The sequence below is a fragment of the Emys orbicularis genome, chromosome 17, assembly GCF_028017835.1.
Source record: "Emys orbicularis isolate rEmyOrb1 chromosome 17, rEmyOrb1.hap1, whole genome shotgun sequence".
NCBI lineage: Eukaryota > Metazoa > Chordata > Testudines > Emydidae > Emys > Emys orbicularis.
Window position 1 is genome coordinate 16,758,309 of NC_088699.1, and position 23,763 is coordinate 16,782,071.

The 23,763-nt window shown below is 44.8% G+C and overlaps 1 protein-coding gene across 1 annotated transcript in view; it reads right to left on the reverse strand.

Annotated features, from left to right (window-relative positions):
- Positions 1-23,763, reverse strand: part of GTF2IRD1 (GTF2I repeat domain containing 1) — a 106,361-nt gene that overhangs the window by 10,979 nt on the left and 71,619 nt on the right. Inside the window, exon 22 of the mRNA XM_065418266.1 lies at positions 1,649-1,726. Within this exon, the coding sequence (XP_065274338.1) occupies positions 1,649-1,726 (78 nt within the window). The remainder of the gene's footprint in view (positions 1-1,648; positions 1,727-23,763) is intronic.

Here is a 23,763-nt window from a genome sequence, read left to right on the forward strand (position 1 = left end):
GTCAATGTGCGTCTGGCTGGAGAATCTTGCCCGCATGCTCGGGGTTCTGCTGATCGCCATATTTGGGGTCGGGAAGGAATTTTCCTCCAGGGTAGATTGGCAGAGGCCCTGGAGGTTTTTCGCCTTTCTCCGCAGCATGGGGCAGGGGTCGCTTGCTGGAGGATTCTCTGCGACTTGAAGTCTTTAAATCATGATTTGGGGACTTCAACAGCTGAGTCAAGGGAGAGAATTATTCCAGGAGTGGGTGGGTCAGCTTTTGTGGCCTGCATCATGCGGGAGGTCAGACTAGATGATCATAATGGTCCCTTCTGACCTTAAAGTCTATGAGTCTATGAGACACATTGTTCTATCAAACTTGAAGGCCCTTTTGGCCCCCTCGTACGGATCTGCAGATTTCTTCTCTGAACATCTGGACTGAATTTTTGTTTACACTGAACGTCAAAACCAAATGGGAAGGGAGGAGCCGGGGTATTCCCCATGTAAACCCAAACACTGCATAGTTCTGGCTTTCCTGGTCTGTAGGGCAGGAACGAGAACATCAAAAGAGGGAAATGTGTTTCGGGCGATTAGCCCTTGCCCTTTCTACTGCTTGGCACTCTCACTTTCTTGGCATTACTGCTGTTATTTTTGTTTCTCTCTCGGGGGAGGGGGGGTGGAAGGGAGGCGGGTATGTTCTGCTCCAGAGCAGGAGGTTGAAGCAGCATTTTTGTTGCTGGACTGAGCATTTTCAAGCTATCAGAGCAGGCAGGTTATAGCAGACAGCCAGGGTAGATCTGTTTGCTTGATCACAGCATGGGAGTTGAGAAATCACCATAGTGCGATTCGGTAAATCCCTGCCCTCGATGGACTAAGAGTTGACACTCAATACGGCGTACAGGGTCTTGCATGATGTTTGAGAAATAACTGTAGAGTGGTTATGCAAATCAGACACCCAGCACCACAAGGGGGGGGGGGGGGAAATAGCTATTCACAGTTATGCGCCAGTAACTGTACTACATCCCCGCTCTGAGACAATTACACTGCTGAATGTTGTACAGAAAGCTGCAGGGTTTGGGTTTTTTTTTAATTTCTACTGCATGTTTGCAAGGGATTGAGGTGGAAATACATGGATTATGGGACACAGACAGCCTGCAAACCGTATTTTCAAATACCACCTTCCTTCAGCTCCCTGGCCTACTTCTCTGCCACTGTTCCACGCGCGTTTTCCCAAAACGTGCCTTGTGTCTGGAGTTTTGGCACATCGTGATTGAGCCTTGCTGTGCAGCAAAGGGCGGCAGAGGTGGGGTGCATGGCATGCTCCCAGGAGTTAGGAGGCAGGTGCATTTGCTGAGCACACCACTGTTTATTCCAGATTGTCACGTCTTAAAAATGCATCAGCGGCTGATGCAAGACTAAAGAAGTTCTATTGCCTGGACATGTTTCCTCCCCCCCTTAAAGACCGAGATGTAGACAAGAAGGTCACAGTCCCAGCTGTCAGTCACTGGTGAGATGAGGAATGTCTCTAGAGATGAGCTGAAACATGGGGCAGTGGGAAGAAACCTGTGCCCCAGCAAGCTGCCATGTGCTCGGTCCATAAATAGAGCACTTCAGCCTAATTAATTTTAAACTCTAGCTGCTCTCAGTAAGAAACTGCAAAGAGGCAACTCACCGTATTTTTCATTGAAAAGCTCTTTCACTTGCTCTCGGAGAATCACCTTTTCTCCAAGCCTGTTTGCATCGTCCTCGTCTGCAAAGAGAACATACAGGGATCAAGTAGCCCACTTAGTTCCCCCCGCCAGCATAATCAATAACAAAGAAAGGTCCAGAGAACATGTAATTTCACTGCCACACAGCTGCTACATCCAAGACGTAACAGATTTCAAACTGCACTGTTCCTTGCCTTGCACCTTGTGTTCTCTTTCATACCTGTGCGGAGTGGGTGTAAAACGCTGTCAAATCTGCATTTGCCACGCACTTACACGAACAATAGCGTTTCACGTCCACTTTGCAAGGTTGTAAATGACAACACAGTAAGCAAAGCAATGGAGATGCAGGCCCTTAGAGTCCCAAGTACTCCCGCAAGGGATATAAAAGAGTGAGCGGGCACTTTGATAACCAGGCTCCTAAGTACAGGGTTGTTTTATAAATACATCAGATGATCAGCCTGGCCTTTCTAGCCTTTTTCAATTATCCTCAGCATGCCAAACTTCATTTTTCTTTATTCTTTCATTTTATTGACACAGTCACTTATTTAGACTTTTTGCTGCTATTCAGCATCCTTAGGGAGGGTTCAGAGAAACACAATTGAATCCAGAATGTGATCTCTGCAATGCTTTCCCAGCCCTGAGACTTATAGGTCCTGGTGATAAATCAGCGGTCTTTTCCATTCCTCTCTATATTTCAAACAAACAGTGAATAGTTTCACACAAACACACTCTCTCTCTCCCTCTCCCCCGCCCCCAAAATCAGAAGATAGTTCTTGCATTTATAAAACCCAGATGATCAATGAACTGGGCTGGGTATTTTAAGATTACATTGTCATTTACTTCAGCTGCATACTTGCTGGCTACCTAGTGGAAAGCATAGTCCAGTATTCCTAATAGAGAGTCATCCTCTTGAAATTAACTTCTCTATCTGTCCACAGTTAAATTACTCCTGGAAGACATTTGCTGTCTCGACAAGTGCAGAATTTGAGGGGAGGACGGCTGGGGATCACAAGGCTAGATGAACGTGGATCAGTGGCACATACATTTCCACACACACAAAGCCTGCTGATGTATGAACCATCCTTTCGGTTTCTAACACGGTTAACAGTTCAGGGTAGGATATGGTGATCTGGGCATGTGATAGAGCCAAGTGGTCCAGGGAGCTGAAGTAGGAAGGGGGGTTATTTCAAAAACAGTAATAGAGACACTGTGTTAGCACAGGAGTGGCCACAGGGCCATCTTCAGATCCCCTCTCCCCAAGAGTCCTGTTGTTCTGGCTGAGATAAGATTTAATACATGTTTTAGCCTCATTACTGGATTGTAAAATATGTTTTTTGTTATGGTACTTTACATAAGGCTGTGTTTGTCTAGGGTTGATAACAAGTTGGGACAGGGGCTTTCAGTGATATCCAAAAAGAAACAGTACACTTGCAAACAGGACTAGAATACATTCTGGGCTGACCCCGAGGTCTAGGAGCAACCCAACGGCCGGCTGTTACAAAGAGTGGTCAGAGTTTGCTCAACCCTTCATTTCCCTGGCCAGCAGAAATGGCGTTTTCAGGGTCCGGGAATGAAGCTCCTTTGAAGTACTCCTCTCAAGCAGCCCTTTCCGGCTAATCCAGCTGAATGTGGGGCTGCAGGGAAGGGAACAATATCAGAAGACCCCGTTCCCTGTTATCTCCCTCCAATAATATCTTTGTTAAACAGACAGATTCTTCCTAGTTATCAATTAAGATTGGGAATTGGCCTTAATATTTAAGCGAGGAGAGTCAGCTTCCAGTTAGTGTCTGAAAGATTGAATACTCTGGTAGGAAAAGAAATACAGTATTGAAAGGAAAGCATATTGTGTCCTGCACATGTACATATTCATCTGACTACACAGCCGTGGTGCACAGATATTGACAGTTTATTTGATCACTGCTGTTTGTTTAACTTCAGCAGCAATATGCTCGCAGCCTCACTTCAGGAAAGCATTTCAGCACATGTTGAAGTGCTTTGTCGAATCAGGGCCTGAGTTGCTTTAGCTTAGCATCATCTTCAGAGCCCTGGGTTTTGTTCTTGTAGAACTATTGTCCAGTGTGCTTGGCTTTCTCAGTTTGTTTGCCAACCACCTCAGAGTTGGTGTCTTCAGTATTGCCAATACCAGACATTCAAAAATCCTGAGTTAGGCCCCCAAAGTCATGAAATTCGCTTAACAACCGTGAGATTATATTTTATATTTTTGGTTCTTTTTCTTTGTCTTCGGTTTCTGCACCTTTAGGATGCACTTCACTCAGGTCACATTTCCAAGGTTTTCTCTAAAACCAGGAGGGTTAGAAACGTACTTTTTAAATGAAAGCTGAGATTCTCATGCCTCCAGGAGTTGGGGCTTTAAGTAAAACAGAAAATAGCGTGAGATTCGGAACAGAATCCCAAGATATAGCAATACGGCATCCTCATTCCTGACTACCTCATGCGCGTAACCTGAAGCCTCAGGGCACAGCCTCATAAAAGCTTCTCCTCTGAGCTGCTGAGATTGGAAGACAATAGCTCTGTATGCCAGACACTGAACTCAGAAAGCAGGAGTTTGTTTTAAAAGAAGCCTGAGGACAAGCAGCAGCTCGTATTCAGGGACTACAATGAAGAAGCTTGAAAGGAACATGCCAAAAATTGGCCACAAGGAACTGATTTCAAGAAAGAAAATAAGAATTTCTCTTTTGCTCTCCAATTACAGTAGGCATGTGTTTTAGCCAGGGCTGTAGTAGGCTCATCAACGGTAACACCTGCACATCCCTTTCTACTCCCTCTGTGACTTTCCTGTTATTTATGCTGTTTCCTGGGCATACGGATGTATAGATGGTAGCAGACAAAGAAAGAAATATCAAAACCAAGTGGTTTTTTGTTGTCTAACTTTACAGCATTTTGATTTCTCTGGGATTTAAAATGCTGAAGCTTTTGCCCTTTCGCTAATCCTCCAAGTGACTATCAAAGGAAAAAGATCTGAACTTGTTGTCTATCCTGGGACTGCTTTGGTGATGGTGTGAGGCTCCTAAGTTGGTACCAGGTGACTCAAACTAGACTACCACAAGTGGGGGAAATTCAAACTGAGCATGCACAACAGAGAAGCCAGAGAGGAAGTACAGAAGAATGCAGGGCTTCACTAAACTGTGCTTTCTTCTTGTAAAGTTTCTTTTTACAACATAGAGTCACCAGTACTGGGCTTCGAAGCAATCACTATTTCTCATTCAGGTCTGCAGACGGCTCTAACCGGACATTTTTCAGGGCACAATGTTCATTCTCTAGGTGTAACTGGGCAGGAGAGAACTTGATTTGGCTTTTTATGTATTTGATATTGTAATACACCTCTACCCCGATAGAACGCTGTCCTCAGGAGCCAAAAAATCTTACCGCGTTATAGATGAAACCGCGTTATATCGAACTTGCTTTGATCCGCCGGAGCGCGCAGCCCCGCCCCCCCAGAGCACTGCTTTACCGCGTTATATCCGAATTCGTGTTATATCGGGGTAGAGGTGTATAATTGACTCAAGAAAACCACTAGCATTACACTCTGATGTACCGATCCTGTACAGCAAAGCATTGTTATACAAACCTTCATGGCACAGCGCTGTACTATCGTTTTTAATGGACTTTTTAAAAATAAAACAAATAAAGATGATGGCCAAAATATTTCATTTCTCGAGTGGGTGCCTAAGGCTAGGATTACAAATTTACAGGCAGGCACTGAAATAAAACGGTTATCCAGCTTCATGATGCTTTGTTGATTTGGTCCATGTGCAGACATGGAGAGTCTGATTTTAGTTTTAGTACGACTGGATAGAGTAGCTCAGGGGAGGGTAATGTAATATGTGAGGGAGCCTTTCACCTCCACTTGACTTGAATTCAACCCAGGTCAGCAGTGAGTACCACCGAATGGTTGTTTGGTGCCCTACATAATGTGAGTTGATCGGTTCAGGTCCAGTTCCTGGTGCGCAAATGTCTGTGTTATTTACAAATGAACACCCCCACAAGGAGTATCCTGCTTGGTGGGCTCAGCAGAGGACTGAATTGGGCAAGGAGAATGAACTTCCTCTCACACACCTATGGCTGGGTCCCTTCTGGTCGGGGCGGAGGGAGAAGCTTGCCCTGCTGCTTTTTATCTGTCTGTGGAGAAATAGGACTTTCTGTGAAGTGGTGTTAATTTAGCACCTTATACCTGCACTAAATACACCCAAAAAAGGAAGGGAAAAAAGTCTAGAACACAAAGAATACCTATGTGAACTGAGTCAATTATCAACACAATACCACCAGGGTAAGTGGAATCTGCTGGCAAACTTCATTAGGCCCAAATTAACAAACCAATGGTACTTAAAAGGCTCTACATATGTTTCCTGAGTGTAATTATAAATATGTAGGAGCATGTAATTAACATGTAGATGTGTGGGGCCAGATTCCCACTTGGGAAATAAATGTAGCTGCACTGATGCCCATTGAGAAATGCCTTACTGTATAATACACAAAAATTATGCAAGTTCTCGTTTATGTTAGTCCATTATCACATACATTAAGTCAATGGAGCTATGCCAATTTATACCAGCTGAGGATATGGCCTAGCATATGCAATAATTTATTTAAGTAAATAAGTACCAGCATAATTTGTGTGAACTGCACAATAAGACTTCTCAATAATTAATCACTTGGATGACATCAATGAGCTAAGCATAGATAAGCCAGGTCAGTTTGCCTACAGCAGAACTGGCATTGATACCTAGAAACTACAATAACTGGTGCTTGGAAATGCATATCATAATTACAAAATATTTGTTAAATGCATCTTGTATTCATTCAGCTCTTGGTGCCATGGGGGAAAACAGTGCAAGGGAGGGGAAAAACACCTGGAACTTTGGGGTGTTTTCACAGTTTCGATCCCTTATTAACAACACAAATACATTTCTTGTCTGCTACCATCTACAATACATCAACTGAGCTACGTACCATTCAAAGCAGCGTAAGCTTTTTCCAGTGATGTTATCCGTCTAGGGGCTATAGCACAAGTTAAAAGGAGAGAGAAAGAGAGAGAGCAATGAGTGCTGTTTCTCAGTAGTTCCTTTGCACAATATTCAAAAACAGCACAAATCCCAGTACCGCATTGTAAATGACAATATGAACCTTCTCTGGTCTCTAACCTCATTGGTGGAAAGATCTCATCAGCAGATAAATATTGCTATGAGAACTTCATAAACATGATCAGGTGGCATAAAACAGGCCCCAGTTCAGCACAGTATTTAAGCACGTGAATAGTCCCATTGACTTCAACAGAGCTACTCAACTGCATGAAGCTAAGCGCATTCTTAAAGACATTGTTGGAATTTGGTCTGTGTTGATTACAGGACCCCTTTCTCAACATGTTTCAGTTGTTTTGATACACTGAAGGAAGAAGCCCTCTAACCCAGGATGCAATTAACTTTAACGTTAAACATATATTCCTTACGCTGAATATGCATGGAGTGAAACTGACCCTGTGCAGAGGGCCACCCCAAGGGCTACGCTCTTCAACCTTAGCTTGTGGTCTTGGGTGAGAAATGGTGCCGAGAACTGCACAGGGCTGAATTACACACTGGGTGCACAGCACCCTTATTTGCTCGTTCTCTTTCCAAGCTTAGCCAGCATGGAAGGACTCATTTATATTCCAGGGAAGCCTGTCACAGGCATTCAGTGGAGATCTTGCAAACCACGCAATCACCTGCAAACATGCCACATAATCACTTCTGAAGTATATGTGACATCATGTGAAACACATACACAGAGGAAACCGAAATTTCCCCGTATGGGGAGCAGAATGTCCGAAGTCCTTAAATGTAAATATGGCTAAAAAAGGAGAATAAATGTCATAGGGGGAACTTATACAGGCAAGGGATGAAGGGTGAAAGGAAGATTCTGAGAACTGTCTTTCTTAGCCAGTGCTGTGAAGATTATAATAGAGAGATTAGAGTCCTGCATGAGCTTTGATTTCCTGCCAGACTCAGCTTCCAGGCTGCAGTGGGGAGAAAAGAGCAGGATAAAGGGGCAAACGTTGTACCTTGCTAGAGAAAAGGGGCTCTGCAGTGCATTTATTAGGTGGCAGGGTGAGAGCGAGACCTGAAGCTGACTACTGAAAAAGCAGTGGAGGTTGCAGTGAGGAAAATTCTACGGCTAAAGCAGATGAAAAGTAAACAGGATAATTGTGTTAGTTCTGTAGCAATGGGGAGGAAAACAGAGAAAAAGGGATCCCTAAGGAGATGCTGGCTCTAGTCACCATCTATGCAATGACAAGTGATATCAAAAAGGAATGAATTTCCTGGGGAAAACCAACAGCAACAGAGCTAGGACCAGAATTTGCATTACGGTCCAAACAAAAATGAAGCAGATCATTATGATAAAGCTGACAGTTCCATGGGGAGAGGAATGTGAGGTGCCGTGGCAAACAAGCTAATGAGGAAGAAAGTCTGAGCAAGCTATGGTAATGACAGAGGCTGGAGGTGATGGTGACTGGAGATGGATAGAAAAGTACCCAGCGTGAATACGGTTACAGAGAAAGAGCAGCATTCTGGGCACTGAAGAATTGTGAGAGGCGGGAGGAGAGACACAGAGAGAGAATTCACTAAGTAGAGATACAAATAGTCTGTTAGGTTCTACATAAAAGCAAACATTTCAAACAAAAGCTTAAGAGAACCGGCACTGAAATAAATGAGATAAAACAGAGAACAATAATATTTTTATATTCCTCATACTGAATGCATAAGTCTCTATAATCTCGTGCCCAGCCACTTGCAGTACACTCTTATTTAGCTCAGTGGAGTCAAATCAAACAGAAAAAGAATTGTTACTCACCTTCTCGTAACTGTTCTTCGAGATGTGTTGCTCATGTCCATTCCAACTAGGAGTGTGTGCGCCGTGTGCACAGTCATCGGAAAGGTTTTCCCCCTGGCAGCACCTGTCGGGTCAGCGGGAGCGGCACCTTCATGGTGCTCAATATATGACCCAGCCGACCCAGCGCGTCCTCAGTTCCTTCTTGCCGGCTACTCCGACAGAGGGGAAGGCGGGCAGGTTTGGAATGGATATGAGCAACACATCTCGAAGAACAGTTACAAGAAGGTGAGTAACCGTTCTTTCTTCTTCGAGTGCTTGCTCATATCGATTCCAATTAGGTGACTCCCAAGCCTTACCTAGGTGGTGGGGTCGGAGTTATGGAATCGCTGATTAGAACACTGCTCTGCTGAAAGCTGCATCATCTCTGGTGTGCTGGACGATGGCGTAATGAGAGGTGAACGTATGCACCAAGGACCCTACAGATTTCTTGTATCGGGACCTGGGCCAGGAACGCTGCTGATGAGGCCTGAGCCCTCGTGGAGTGTGCCATAAGTGCCAGAGATGGGATTTTGACTAGCTCGCAGCACGTGCAGATGCAGGACGTGATCCAGGAAGCTATTCTTTGCGATGAGACCAGGAGGCCTTTCATCCGGTTCGCCACCGCTATGAACAACTGGTTCGACTTTCTGAACGAATTCATGTACTCGATGTAGAAGGCTAGCGCCTGCCGAACATCCAGGGAGTGCAGCCTCTGCTCACGGTTACTGGCATGAGGCTTAGGAAACAAAAAACGGGCAGGTATAGGTCTTAACTCGTGTGAAAAAAATGACAACTTTAGGAAGAAAGGCCAGGTGAGGCCTAAGTTGCACCTTATCCTTGTGGATGACCGTGTAAGGTGGGTCAGAGGTGAGGGCCTTCAACTCAGACACCCTGCGTGCTGAGGTAATGGCTACCAGAAGAGCTATGTTGTACAATAGATAGAGGAGGGAGCAAGTCGCTTGCTGTTCAAACAGGGGCCCCATTAGATTGGAGAGGACCAAGTTCAGGTCCCACGCAGGAACTGGCTGTCTAATCTGGGGGTGGAGATGTTCCAGGCCCTTGAGAAAATGTCCCACCATGGGGTTGGCAGATACGGCGTGTCCGGACGCTTCCAGGTGGAAGGTCGAGAGAGCAGCTAGGTGTACCTTGATGGACGATGCTGCCAGGCCTTGTTGATTTAGGTGCAGGAGGTACTCTAGGATGAGTGGGATAGGCACCTGTATCGGAGGTGTGTCATGCTGGGCACACCAGCAAGTGAACCTTTTCCACTTAGCTAGATAAGTGGCCCTGACGGATGGTTTCCTGCTGCCAAGTAGGACCTCCCATACAGGTTCAGAGCACAGAAGTTCCATGGGGTTTAACCATGAAGCTTCCAAGCCGTGAGATGGAGGGACGTGACATCTGGGTGGAGCAGGCAACCATGGTCCTGAGTGATCAGGTTGGGGTTGAGTGGCAACGCAATTGGGGCGTCCACTGACAGTTCCAAGAGTGTGGTGTACCAGTGTTGTCAAGGCCATGCCGGGGCCACCAGGATTACCTCCACTCTGTCCCTGCGGACCTTGAGAAGAACCTTGTGCACTAGAGGGAACAGGAGAAAGTCATACAACAGGTCGTCTCCCCAGGGTAGCAGAAACACGTCCGTGACCGAGCCCGGGCTGTGATTCTGGAAGGAGCAGAACATCGGGCACTTCCTGTTGCTGCAGGTGGCAAACAGGTCGACCCGAGGAAACCCCCACCTTTGGAAAATGAGGTGCAGGACATCCGGCTGGATGGACCACTCGTGCATGCGGAAGGACCTGCTAAGGTGGTCTGCCAGGTTGTTCTGAACTCCTGGTAGATAGGACGCTTCCAGGTGAATGGAGGGTGCTATGCAGAACTCCCACAGCCGGAGGGCTTCTCGACACAACGGGGAGGAACGGGCTCCACCCTGCTTGTTGATGTAAAACATGGCAGTGGTGTTGTCCATCCTCACTGCCACGCACTGGCCTTGCAGCCGGGCCCAAAAAGTTTGGCATGCTAGGCGTACCGCCTTGAGCTCCTTGATGTTGATATGAAGAGAGAGCTCGTCTCGAGACCATAGGCCCTGAGTTTGCAGATCTCCCAAACGCGCACCCCAACGCAGAGCTGTCGCGTCCATTACCGGGGACAAGGAGGGCTTGCGGGACTGAAGTCAACAGTGCTGGCTCCAAAGTTTTCAGCACTGGGGGCTCCTCCCTGGGACGCGCCCCATTGGCCAGTTCCGAGGGGTTGGGCCCCGAAGTTGGGGAACCACTCCTCCCCCGTTTCCGGCGCTGTTTCTGACCCGCGGAATGGGACTGGTGCCAAGTCGTCTCCGACTGTTTCCACACCGGAGAGCGGCGGTGCTGCGGGTCTCTTCCAGAGTCCTTCCGCGGTGCCATCTCCGCCGCTGCCAGGACACTACGCACCGATGCACTCGGGGCCGGGTCCTGCCGCGCCGATGCTGGTTGCAGTCTAAGTGCCGCCTCCATGAGGAGCTGCTTCAGTCTAAAGTCCTGCTCCTTCTTCATTCTCTGGTGAAACCCTATGCAAATCCTGCACTTATCTGCCTGATGAGTTTCCCCCCAGACACTTTAAGCAAGCGTCGTGGGGGTCGCCCGTTGGCATAGGCTTGTTGCAGGACTTGCAAGGTTTGAATGGAACCTCCCACTCCCGACAGTGAACTATTAACACTATATTAACTAATAACTAACTAAACTAACTAAGGAAAACAAACACTAAGTAAATAGAGCTAGGGAAACATGGAGAGTTTGCTGAGCAAGACACCACAGTTCCAACGGCTGTCACTGGCGGTAAGAAGGAACTGAGGAGGCGCCGGGTCAGCAAGGTCATATATAGAGCGCTATGGAGGCGCCACTCCAGGTGGCTCCACAGCTGACCTGACGGGTGCTGCTAGAGGAAAACGACTGCACACGGTGCGCGCACGCCTAATTGGAATGGATATGAGCAATCACTCGAAGAAGCAGCTTGGGCTTTGTAACCAGCCGATGCAAATCACAACATTTCTGTGCAGAATGTCTCAGTTTGACGTGAACATGTTCACTTTTGCCGATTATGGAGAAACCAGATGCAGATAATTTATCCCCTACTAATATCTGTGTTTATGTTGCCTGGTGCTATACACGGAGGAGGAAGGTGCTACTCCTCAGTGTAAATAATGGGTTCACACTCTGGCCCTTCATTTTGTCCCCCGTTTTAATTCCAAACCACTACTTAGTGTTTTACTCCATTAACGAGTTTAAATGACTCCTTGTTGCTGCCGCCCCTATCATGAATGTGTAAACAGTGGCATTACATCATAGAATCGTAGGGCTGGAAGCGATCTCGAGAGGTCATCTAGTCCAGTCTCCTGCACTCAGGGGTTCTCAAACTGGGGGTTGGGACCCCTGAGGGGGTCGTGAGGTTATTACATGGGGGGTCGGGAGCTTTCAACCTCCACCTCAAACTCCGCTTTGCTTCCAGCATTTATAATGGTGTTAAATACATTAAAAAGTGTTTTAATTTATAAGGGGGTGGGGAGAGTTGCACTCAGAGACTTGATATGTGAAAGGGGCCACCAGTACAAAAGTTTGAGAACCACTGATATTCTAGACCATCCCTGACAGGTGTTTATCTAACCTGCTCTTAAAAATCTCCAATGATGGAGATTCCACAACCTCCATAGGCAATTTATTCCAGTGCTTAACCACCCTGACCGTTAGGAAGTTTTTCCTAATGTCCAACCTAGACCTCCTTGCTGCAATTTAAGCCCATTGCTTCTTGTCCTATCCTCAGAGTTTGAGAACATTTTTTCTCTCTCCTCTTTGTGACAACCTTTTATGTACTTGAAAATGGTTATGTCCCCTCTCAGTCTCCTCTTCTCCTAATTAAATAAACCCAATTTTTTATATCTTCCCTCACAGGTCATGTTTTCTAGACCTTTACTCATTTTTGTTGCTCAGCAAATTAACTCATTTGAACTAAATGGGGTTCCACCCAACTTCTCCCCTACGAATGATGCTTCCTGGGCCCTATATGGCTCATTGCATTTGTATGGGCAAGGCCAGATTCTGATCTCCGTGACCCCAGTGTAAATCTAAAGTAACTGCACTGAAGTTAACCAACATTTTCACCGGTGTAACCAAGAACAAAATTCAGGTCACTGACCCTACACTTGTTTATATATTTTCTCTAGGCTGTACATGGTTTATGTCACATAACTTCTTTTCACGAATTATACTCTCTCTAAACACTTGATAGCTTATTTGGACTCCCTCTTTTCGAATACTGACAAGCCCCCAATTGACACAGCTCAAAGTGTGGCTTACCCGGGGTCGTATCAAGAGGAATTATTAACCCCGTTCTTACCTGTGAGATTCCCATTTATACAGTCCAACATCACCACTTAATGAGCTTCAATATAATTTGCTACTGATCACCCCCTCCTCGAGCCTTCTCAGTGTTACTAATGGTCGTTGTTTATTAATGGCATCACAACCACACTTTGAGGCCCCAGGTGAGATCGGTGCACCACTGTGTTTATGGTGCCAGGCACTGTGCATGCAGAAAATAAGAGACAAGTCCCTGCTCCGACGATCGTACCGTGTAACGAGACAAGACAAAGTGTGGGTGGAAGGGAGGCTCTGCACCCCCATTTTACAGATGGGAACTGAGACACCAGGAGAACAACAAAAGGTGGAAGATTAAGCAGTCCCTCCTACACATCTTTATCTTGAACCGTCCTGCTATTCCTGCTGCACCCTCTCTCCCCCTGCTCAGCAGAATCATCGCACTCGGTTTGCACACCCAATTTACATGGCTTTCAGACCAGCCCATAGCACTGTCTAACTTCACCACTGAGTCTGGCCCAGAGGTTTCCATGGGAGTTCGAGCTGCTTACACCAGGGCTGCATTTGGCCCAGTAGGTGCAGCGAGGTGACCGTGAGAAAACTTTGTGAGAATTAGAGTGCAAATAAGCAGAGCAATGAGAAAAAGAGGGGCTAGAGCTTTCAAATTCTACCAAGAAAGCAAACATAAAAGGGGAATGAGCGTGGTATGGGCCAAGTTACTTGTGCAACTGACGATCAGTCGAGGTAACTGGCCAAGGGACCAGGCTTAACCTCCCTACTTGAAGGTAACCAGCCATTTGGATCACAGGTAGTTTAGATAGGAGCTAATATGGATAAATTAGCAACAGTGTTTTCCCACCTTGGACGTGAACGGATACCCTACCTCACAGCAGCCCCTCATCAGGGGAGCAGAACATCCCCACTTTCAATAAACTAGGGAAGCGCTACATAGATGCTAGTGGAAATGGGTTTAGCTGCTCTGAGCACTGAATCCCAATTCAACAATTCATGTAAACCATTCAAGCATGAAAGTTATGACTGAGACACTTAATCATGAGCAGCTAATGTTCAGCCTTGGAAACAAAGCAATGGTTCCCTGGCTAATGCTCCCAGTCCATTTGAAAGGCGAGTGCAGAATGTTAATTATTCCTTGCCCACTAACCCTTCGTTTCTGAACAGTTACAAATTTGATTTGCCCCTTGGTTGTGATTTTCTGCCTATTAAGCTTTCCTCACTGCACTAACTCAAGCAAGATCCTCACGTGCCAGGGGCTACAAAAAAGTCACCCATCATAATCTAAAAGACAGCCTCACGGTTTCGTCCTCTGGTGCAAATTACAGGCACAAGTGAGGGCCTATAATAGGCTAGAAGTGTTGCCTGAAACCTGTTAGCGGATCTTCAGCCAGCTGACAAAGTGTTATGTGGGTTCTGCTGACTGAACAAGGAAGATGACTCACTAGTCCACCTGCATATAAGGTAGCTGGGAGTGACTTTTGGAGGGAGAGAGGATCTAGGGTGTGGACTGAACACTTCTGAGGGAGGAGCCTGTAAGAGCAGCCAACCCTGGTGAGAAGCCTTGAGCTAAACTTTTGTTTATTGCTGAACTCTTTCATTAGCAAATCAAAACTCCAGAAAGGCAGTGAATTTCGACTCTGCATACAGATATGCAGCTGTCCAGCTACATGACTATGCCCACAAGACAGGTAGCTGGATGTCTACATACCCTCCTCTGTGCTCACAGTTATTTGCAGGCATGAAAGGGAAGACCCTTTCAAGACCAGGTCTTAAAGCTTCACAGTAGATACTTTTTCTGCATTGTACATCTGCATAGACTGTAAGCTCCTTTAGGATCATGACTTCATCTCTATCTTGCATAGCATCAGGGACACCATGAGTACTTAACCAATATAATATCAATAATCTTACCATGGTGGAATGTATCACTGGGACATTCTAAACCCTGCTGATTAGGTAGCAACATCTACAACGTTCTACAACGGACAGCAGAATAAACTGGAAGGCATTGAATGAGCAGACGGACATAATATTCCAAAGTTAAATGTTACAGCAATTTAAACTGGCAAGTTACATTTAGGGGAAACATTTAATGCATGTTATTCAGAGAATGTAGCATGGACTCTGCAAGTATCCAGCTTTTTAGGAGTACTGATTTCAAAGAAACATAAAAAGGAGGAAGTATTTGTTTTGGTGGAAAGAAAACCAGCCAAAGACACTTCCAACATTTCAGATGAACACTTCATTTTTTGTTTGTTTGATTTGAAAGCTTGATTAAAATAGAAAAAGAAATATAATTAAGGTCCCGGTCCTACAAACACATATGCTGAACTTCAAGCGTTTGAGTCAGCTCACTGCAGTCAATGCAACTGCTCTTAAACATATGAACATACACCTCTACCCCGATATAACGCTGTCCTTGGGAGCCAAAAAAATCTTACCGCGTTATAGGTGAAACCGTGTTATATCGAACTTGCTTTGATCCGCCGGAGTGCGCAGCTCTGCGCCCCTCCCCCCCCCCCGAGCACTCCTTTACCGCTTTATAGCCGAATTCGTGTTATATCGGGTCGCGTTATATTGAGGTAGAGGTGTACAACCCAAAGGGATCTCCTGGCTCATCAAATCCAGCCTGCTCGTGTTGCAGGCAATCCCATTATACAATCTGATTCAGGAATGTATCAAACTCCTTCTTAAAATTAGTTAGGTTGTATGGCCCCACTACTTCTAATGGCAGGCAGTTGCAGAACCTCATTCCTCTGATGGTTAGAAACCTTCTTCTAATTTCCAGCCTGAATTTATTCATGACCAGTTCATACCCATTTATTCTTGTGCCAACACTGTCCTTTAGCAAGCTCCTCTCCCTTTGCACGGTTTACCCCCTTGGTTATTTGAAGGTAAGCACATGTGTAAATGCTTGCAAGACTGGGACCTAGGTGAAAGAATATTTGCTGTGGGGTGACCAGTGATAATGCTGTCACTCTGGAAATAATTGGAGGATTTGTGTTCTCTGAAGAACATGGCAGAATACGAGATTCTGGCAAGGAAAAGGGGAGGTGATCATTGAAACAAGACAAAAGAAAAAATTAACGGAGGGAGTTAGCTGGTAATCACATTATTACCTTCTGATACTTGTGAGGCCACTGCACATGCAAGTGAAAGAGAAAAGGAAAAACAACAAAGGCAAAAGAAAAGACAAGTTCAACTGGCTGGGATGAAGACTCAGTGTTTAAAAAAGGCTTTGAAGTTGCACAACAATTTACATGATTGGTTTGATTTTCCACCTTCAGACTACATCAGTAATAGCTTTAACATTTTATATATATATATTTTCATCGGGGGGGGGGGGGGGGAGATAAGATAAGAAAGATTCCTCCTCCTCCTGCTACTCTTCCCGTTCGGTACCAGGACTGGGAGGGTAAGATAGAGCACTTGGGTCTGAACTTCAGAAAGCAAAGGGAGAAATAGAAATAAATGCCCCTGAAATATGTTATGGTCAGGTCAACGTGAGATCAAGTGCGTTTCCCTGTTTGTTAGGAGTTTCGAATGGGAGATGTGCCACATCAAAGTCTGGTGGAGGATTGCAAAAAAAGGATGCCTGGATGTGTGTTTTTTTTAATTAAAGAACACCGCCTGCCCTACTTTATTAATTGGAATATGGGAAATAATCTGTCAGTGTGGTGGGGAGTTTTGGGAATAGGACAGATGGGGCTGGTGTGCATTTTCAATCAAAGCACATAAAAATTAACATACAGAAAGATTTTTTTTTTTTTGCGCTAGATTACTTATGCTTGATTTTTTTTTCAAAGGCTCGAATTAAGCCTGTTTTGTATCTCTGTGCCTCAGGAAAGAAGAAAAGAAAGACAATTTATAGTGTTTATAGTGCTGGAATTTCAACCCCCACCTCTTCCATCTCCTTTTATTTTAATACTGAAAGATCATTCCAGCCTAAAAAGGCCTCCAAAGGACTTTTCTCTGAACAGATAACATCAGCAGATTGAAAAGCAATCAGAAAATTAAAATTAAAAAACCTGAAAGTAAAGTTTGTTATTAAATACTTATTTTGAGGTGCTGCCCATAGGGCTATATCCAGCTAGATGGGATTCCTTTCCAGGGTAGCTATTGAGGTACCAAAGCCTACTGCTGATACTGAAGCCCTCTTTTGATGGCTTACTTGAGAGTTAAGTAGCATATAAAAGATTTGTGCAGACCTATAGTTACAAGTAAGGACACAGAGACTCAGCCGGTGTCTCTCTACCTCAGTGGCTGTAGAAGACTTCACTATTTTGGAGGTGAGATTTTCAAAAGAGCTGGTCTGACTTTGCTCCTGCAGGTAAAACTCTCAATGACCTCAAGGGGAGCAGAGATAGGCCAGTCTAGCTACGATACTTATTTGACCCATTACCAGAGTAGTTGAGCACCCCCAAATCTTTAATGTATTTATCTTCACACACCCCTGTAGGCAGGGCAGTGCTAATATCCCCATTGTACAGATGGGGAACTGAGGCAAAGCGACTTGCCAAGGTAACACAGGACTCTGGGGCAGAGCAAAGAATTGAATCCAGGTCTCCCAAGTCCCAGGCTGCTGTTCTAACGACTGGACCATCTGTCCAACCTTGTGCCCATTTGAAAATCCCACACTTTGATCACAAGGTTGCTGCAGGAACAACAATAATTAACACTTGTTCATTAGTGCCAAGGTGACTTAGTCCCATTCAGTACATAAGAATGGCCAAACTGGGTCAGACCAATGGTCCATCTAGCCCAGTACCCTGTTTCTAACAGCGGCTAGTGCCAGATTCTATAGAAGGAATGAACAGAACAGGGCAATTATCAAGTGATCCATCCCCTATTGTGCAGTCCCAGCTTTTGGCAGTCAGAGGTTTAGGAACACACAGAGCATGGGGCTGCATCTCTGACCATCTTGGCTAATAGTCATTCTTCATATTTGAGTTTCTTCAGAATTCTTGGTTGACTATCATTTGGTCCGATGACTTATTACCATTCATTTATCAATTTGGGCCAAAACCTCTTCTAATCACACCTCAATCTGGGACAGGTCCTCAGATCTGTCACCTAAAAAGAATGGCTCAGGTGTGGAAATCTCCCTCTCATCCTCTGCAGTGAAGATGAATGCAAAGAATTAGTTTAGCTTCTCTGCAACAGCCTGGTCTTCCTTGAGTGCTCCATTAGCACCTTGATCATACAGCGGCGCCAGTGATTGTTTGGCAGGCTTCTTGCTTCTGACTTACTTAAAAAAATTGCTGTTAGTTTGTCTCTCTTCTGCTAGTTTCTCTTTAAATTCTTTTTTGGCCTGCCTAATTATACTTTTACATTTGACTTGCCTGAGTTTATGCTCCTTTCTATTTCCTCAGTAGGATTTGGCTTCCAATTTTTAAAGGGTGCCTTTTTGCCTCTCACTGTCTGTGTTTACTCTGTTGTTTAGATAGAGAGGCATTTTGGGGTCCTCTGGTTTGTTTTTTTTTAATTTGGGGATATACATTTAGTTTGCACCTCCATTATGGTGTTTTAAAATAGTTTCCATGCAGCTTGCAGGCATTTCACTCTTGTGACTGTTCCTTTTAATTTCCATTTAACTACTGTGGTGTATTTCTTTGATATTTCCCCCCCTACAAAGATGTTAAATTTAATTACATTATGCTTGCTGTTAGTGAGCAATTCAGTAATATTCACGTCTAGGACCAGATCCTGTGCCCCATAGGACTAAACCAAGAATTGCCTCCTCCCTTGTGGACTGCAGAACTAACTGCTCCAAGAAGCAGTCCTTTATGCTGTCTAGAAATTTTATCTCCAGTTACTACTGTCACCCGAAACTATTCAATAAAGAAATATTTTTAGATACTGGTTTCCACCAACCATTTATAGCCTTTGTTTAATTTATGCCCTTCATCTCAGCTGGATGATGAAAACAGGCTACTCAGGGCTTGTCTTCACTACTGGGGTAAGTCGACCTAAGTTATGTAGTTTAGGTCGACTTATCCCGGTGTCTTCACTGCACTGCATTGACGGGAGATGCTCTCAGGTCAACTTCCTTTACTCTTCTCGGAGTGCTGGAGAACCAGGGTCGACTGGAGAGTGCTCTGCTGTTGATTTAGCGGGTCTTCACTAGACCTGCTAAATCCACACCTGTTGCATGGAAGCAGCGTTGATCCTCCTGTAGTGAAGACAAGCCCTCAGTTTCACTTCTGTTTAGAGACAGTGTCACTGGACTTCCTAGCTTTCAGGCACTTCCCCAATGCTGTTGTGTTTGGGGAACAAACACTGAAAAAGGATGTTTAAATAAAAGCAAAAGAAAAACTGATTTTGATTATTTTTTTTTTAAATGTCAAGGAACCATTCTGTTCTTAGCTTTTAATAAAACCTATTTTTTTGTACAAGAAGCTGGGGTTAAATGAACGTGACAGCATCCCTTGAATTTTAATTTTTTCTCTCTATTTTTTTTTTAAAGTTTCCAATTTTATTATGACAGATGAAAGATGATTAAAGCAAAAGCAATGAATATGCAAATGTGTATGTATGTGTAATAAAAGGGATAACAAAATACAGATTATTACAGTTAGTGCAAAAATACATTTTTCTTTATAAAAAATGCTCTTTTTGATTAAAGAGCTATTTTAGTGAGAAAACTTGCAGTTTGGTCAAAAATTTTCAGGTTGTTGAAATAACCGGGTTCCCCCCCGGTGTCTTTGACAAAAACAAAACCTTCTACTACAAAGTCAGACAATAATTAAAAGTGTTATTCAAGGAAACTAACACTTTCCCCCCCCCTCCCCAACCTCTACAGAGTACGTAGCATTTCCAATGCGGCCGGCAGGCTGAACTGTTAATACTTGAGCTCTGATCTGCTCCCCACTAATGGTCTGATTTGATTTGAGTCAGAGCTGTTCACCTAACTGTAAATATACAGGTTTTCCATTAATTTATCGTGTAAAGAAATATTGGGCCAGGATTCACCCCCCAGTCTCATGCCAATATTATGGCCCTGCACCTTCATTGAAATTAAGGCCTGTTTCACCAGATCCAGCGACGTGACCGGTCTAGGAACTCAGTGCCTGTTACTGCGGTGGAGAGGGTGCTTTATAAGTGACACACTTTTCAATTAAATTAAGGCCTGATGGAAAGGCTATGGAAATCAATTGTAGCCTTTCCATTGACTTAAGTGGGCCATAGCTTTGGCTCCATAGGATTAAGAGGGTCTTAAGTATTGCACAAGCCTTGTGCTTAGCGAGGGTGTATTTCACCCAGCTACACCAATCGTTAAACTCACGTCTCTCACCTCCTTGCCACTCCCATCACGGGTTCCTAAATGTTTTCCTCTCTATTGCATTTGCCATCTGCAAGCAATGCTGGCCAGGCAGACAGAAAGCAGTCAACAAAGGAGGCAGCATTTTGTCATTTCCATGCATGGCCGATCAGCAGTTGTAAATACTTTTTTAAAAATAAAGTAGCTGGGTGTTTAACTGCAAACTAGGTCTTTCTCCTACTTCTCTGAACTGCGGGTAGTTTAAAAACCGGGCAGGAGACTGAACTATTCTAATAGTGAACATGAAAGGATTGGGAGAAATTCCTGCAAGATATTTTCTGTGATACCACCTCCCAAGTGCTTTTACATGTGGGCTTTGACTTCTGAAAGTTTGTCACAACTAAAACAAAGCTGGTCCCCAACAGGCCCACCTATGGCCAAGAAGCTACGATATTTCCTATGTCACCACTAGCAGGTGTTGACACCAGAGAGGCAGCGCTGAGAAGTCCAAGGCTGACCTTGAAAAGACAGGAGGATGGGAAATCAACTTGTGCTAAATCAAGATGGGGCAAAGCTGAGATGGGAACTTCACAGGCGAGCCCATGTGAGTATTAATTCATTACAGGTTCAAATAGAGAAAAGCAATGAACATTGTTTGGGGCGGTGGATTAAATTCTGAAAGACAGAATACAGCTGATGACTTAAAATCAATAAAGCGTAATCTCTGTGTTACAGAAAGCAACTGAGATGATTCCCAGATAGAGTTCCAGAGGATCTTTAATTGCACATACAGCAAACAAATCTCACCTCTTTTTAGTCTCCTTCAAATATATAGTTTGATGTCTGTCCATACTTCCCTTTGACACATTCTAGCTACTTACAAAACAGCTTCATGGAGGAAAAACACCAACACATTCTTCAGTATATAATTCCCCTTGCTGGATGTGATTCTAATTGGAACACTGACTCCAGGATGTTTGAACTACCCACCCATTGCTTTGCATTCATCCATTTCCCACACCACTGTAAAGAAGAGTTGTGACTATGTACTGCAAAGGAGGGAGGAAGTTGGTAGCCAAAAATTAAAGAGATCTGCAGTGAACGCTGGATGTTCGTTACCAAATTCAGCCAGGTCTTTGGGCAGAGTAAAATGCTTCACTTCAGTAAGGACAAAGTTTGGAACCAAGAATCCCCAAACGTTACTCCTTTAGGAGAGGTAATGGGCCGATCGCTCCTTAGGCGAGGTCTTGTCTAGGCTTAGGATTTAGCAAATGATGGCCTGCAATGCAGGCACACCAATCTGCGAGTGCAGGCTTGGAAAGTCCTATTTTGCACCAACTGGGCTCACTGCTGCTTGAAGCCAGTGTAAGCTCAACTAGTACAAACTGCAGCTTTCCTTCTGTACACTTGGGGCTTTTTCACCAGTACAGATTATCCCAGTTGCTGGCCATCAATGGCTGAATCAGGGCTGATGCCAAGTACAGAAAAAGTCCTACTGTTTGTAAAAAGGCTCTGAGGGAAACTTAAAGGACCAGAACTAGATCCCAAGCAGGGGTTAATAGTCTCCAACTGGGCCTTGTCACAGCTGGGGGGCTAGACAAGTGCCACCCTTGAGAGAACAATACCCAGTTGTTCCAGGAGAACAACTGAAAAGAAACAGAGGGGCCGTCTTGAAGGTGGAACTTTTTTTTTTTTTTTTTTTTAAATAGCTTTTAAAAATACAAAAGAAGAGACAGTACACAGACCTATTGAGGAGTCAGGTGATAAAGAGTGAAATACCCCCGCTGCACTCATTCAGTTTTACACCTGGAGCAAGGAGCAGATCTGCCATAGGAACCTGTTCCATTCCCGGCAGATGATCCCTGGTTTTGAGGTTCAAAGCCCCTCGAACGCTTCCCATCATGGGTGCCTAGGGATTTTTATAACGGGCGCACAGAAAGGGAGGAATAAGCTTGGTTTCCAAGTGTAACGATCCCTTCATATGGGATTTCCTGTGGCTTGTTTGTTTCTATTTTTCCTTTCAAGTTTCATGCCAAATAAAAGAAATAACTGTGACACAAAGTGGTGGGTGAGAAGTGAGCTCTTTCTGGTGCTACGACATCCTCTCTAGACTTGTTAATCCAGCTACTGTTTTATCACACTAGAAGAGTTGCACTTTGTATTCAGCTAGCACAGCACCACCTAGGACACATCTATCCTGCAATTAGACACCCGTGGCTGGCCTGGGCCAACTGATTCAGGCTCACGGGGCTAAGGGGCTGTTTAATTGCAAGGTAGCCATTTGGGCTCCGGGATCCTCCCACCTTGCAGGGTTCTAGAGCCTGGGCTCCAGCCAGAGCCTGAACATCTACACCGCAAATAAACAGCTCTTTAGCCCAAGCTCTGCAAGTCCGAGTCGGCTGGCACGGGCCAGCCGCAGGTGTTTAATTGCAGGGGGGAGAAACAGGAACTCTGGGCAATACTCATTATATTAAGTTCCAGTCTTTTGTGGTCTTCCTCCACCATACACACAGTTACTCCACATACGTGTCCATGAACAGGGGATACTCCATTTCCTTTTTGCTGCTTAATGCTTCATGCAAGTAGATAACAGTCCTTCAGATCGTGCAAGCAACCCACAGATGAATCTAGGACCCTCTTTTGTTTTTATGACAGATCCTGTGTTTATCAAGGAGCAATGATCATTCACTTCCATCCAAGAAACTTCTCTACTGCATCTGCCAGCTAATAGTAACAGATATTTAAGAGGGTCCTTGTGATAACTATAAAGGGAAGGGTAACAGCCCTCCTGTGTACAATACTATAATCCCTCCTGGCCAGAGACACCAAAATCCTTTTACCTGTAAAGGGTTAAGAAGCTCAGGTAACCTAGCTGACACCTGACCCAAAGGACCAATAAGGGGACAAGATACTTTAAAATCTTGGGGGGGCGGGGGGCAGAAAGGCTTTTGTTTGTGCTCTTTGTTTTGGTGGTTGTTCGCTCTTGGGACTAAGAGGGACCAGACATCAATCCATGCTCTCCAAATCTTTCTGAACAAGTCTCTCATATTTCAAACTTGTAAGTACAGCCAGGCAAGGCATGTTAGTTTTATCTTTGTTTTCTCAACTTGTAAATGTACCTTTTGCTAGAGTGTTTATCTCTGTTTGCTGTAACTTTGAACCTAAGGCTAGAGGGGGTTCCTCTGGGCTCTTTAAGTTTGATTACCCTGTAAAGTTATTTTCCATCCTGATTTTATAGAGATGATTTTTACCTTTCTTTCTTTATTTAAAAGCCTTCTTTTTAAGAACCTGATTGATTTTTCCTTGTTCTAAGATCCAAGGGGATTGATCTGGACTCACTAGGAATTGGTGGGGGGAAAGGGAAGGAGGGGGGGATGATTAATTCCTCCTTGTTTTAAGATCCAAGGGGTTTTGGATCAGTGTTCACCAGGGAATTGGTGGAAGAGTCTCTCAAGGCTACCCAGGGAAGGGAGCTAGCCCTTGGGAGTGGTGGCAGCGGACCAGATCTAAGCTGGTAGTTAAGCTTATAAGTTTTCATGCAGGCCCCCACATCTGTACCCTAAAGTTCAGAGTGGGGAAGGGGCCTTGACAT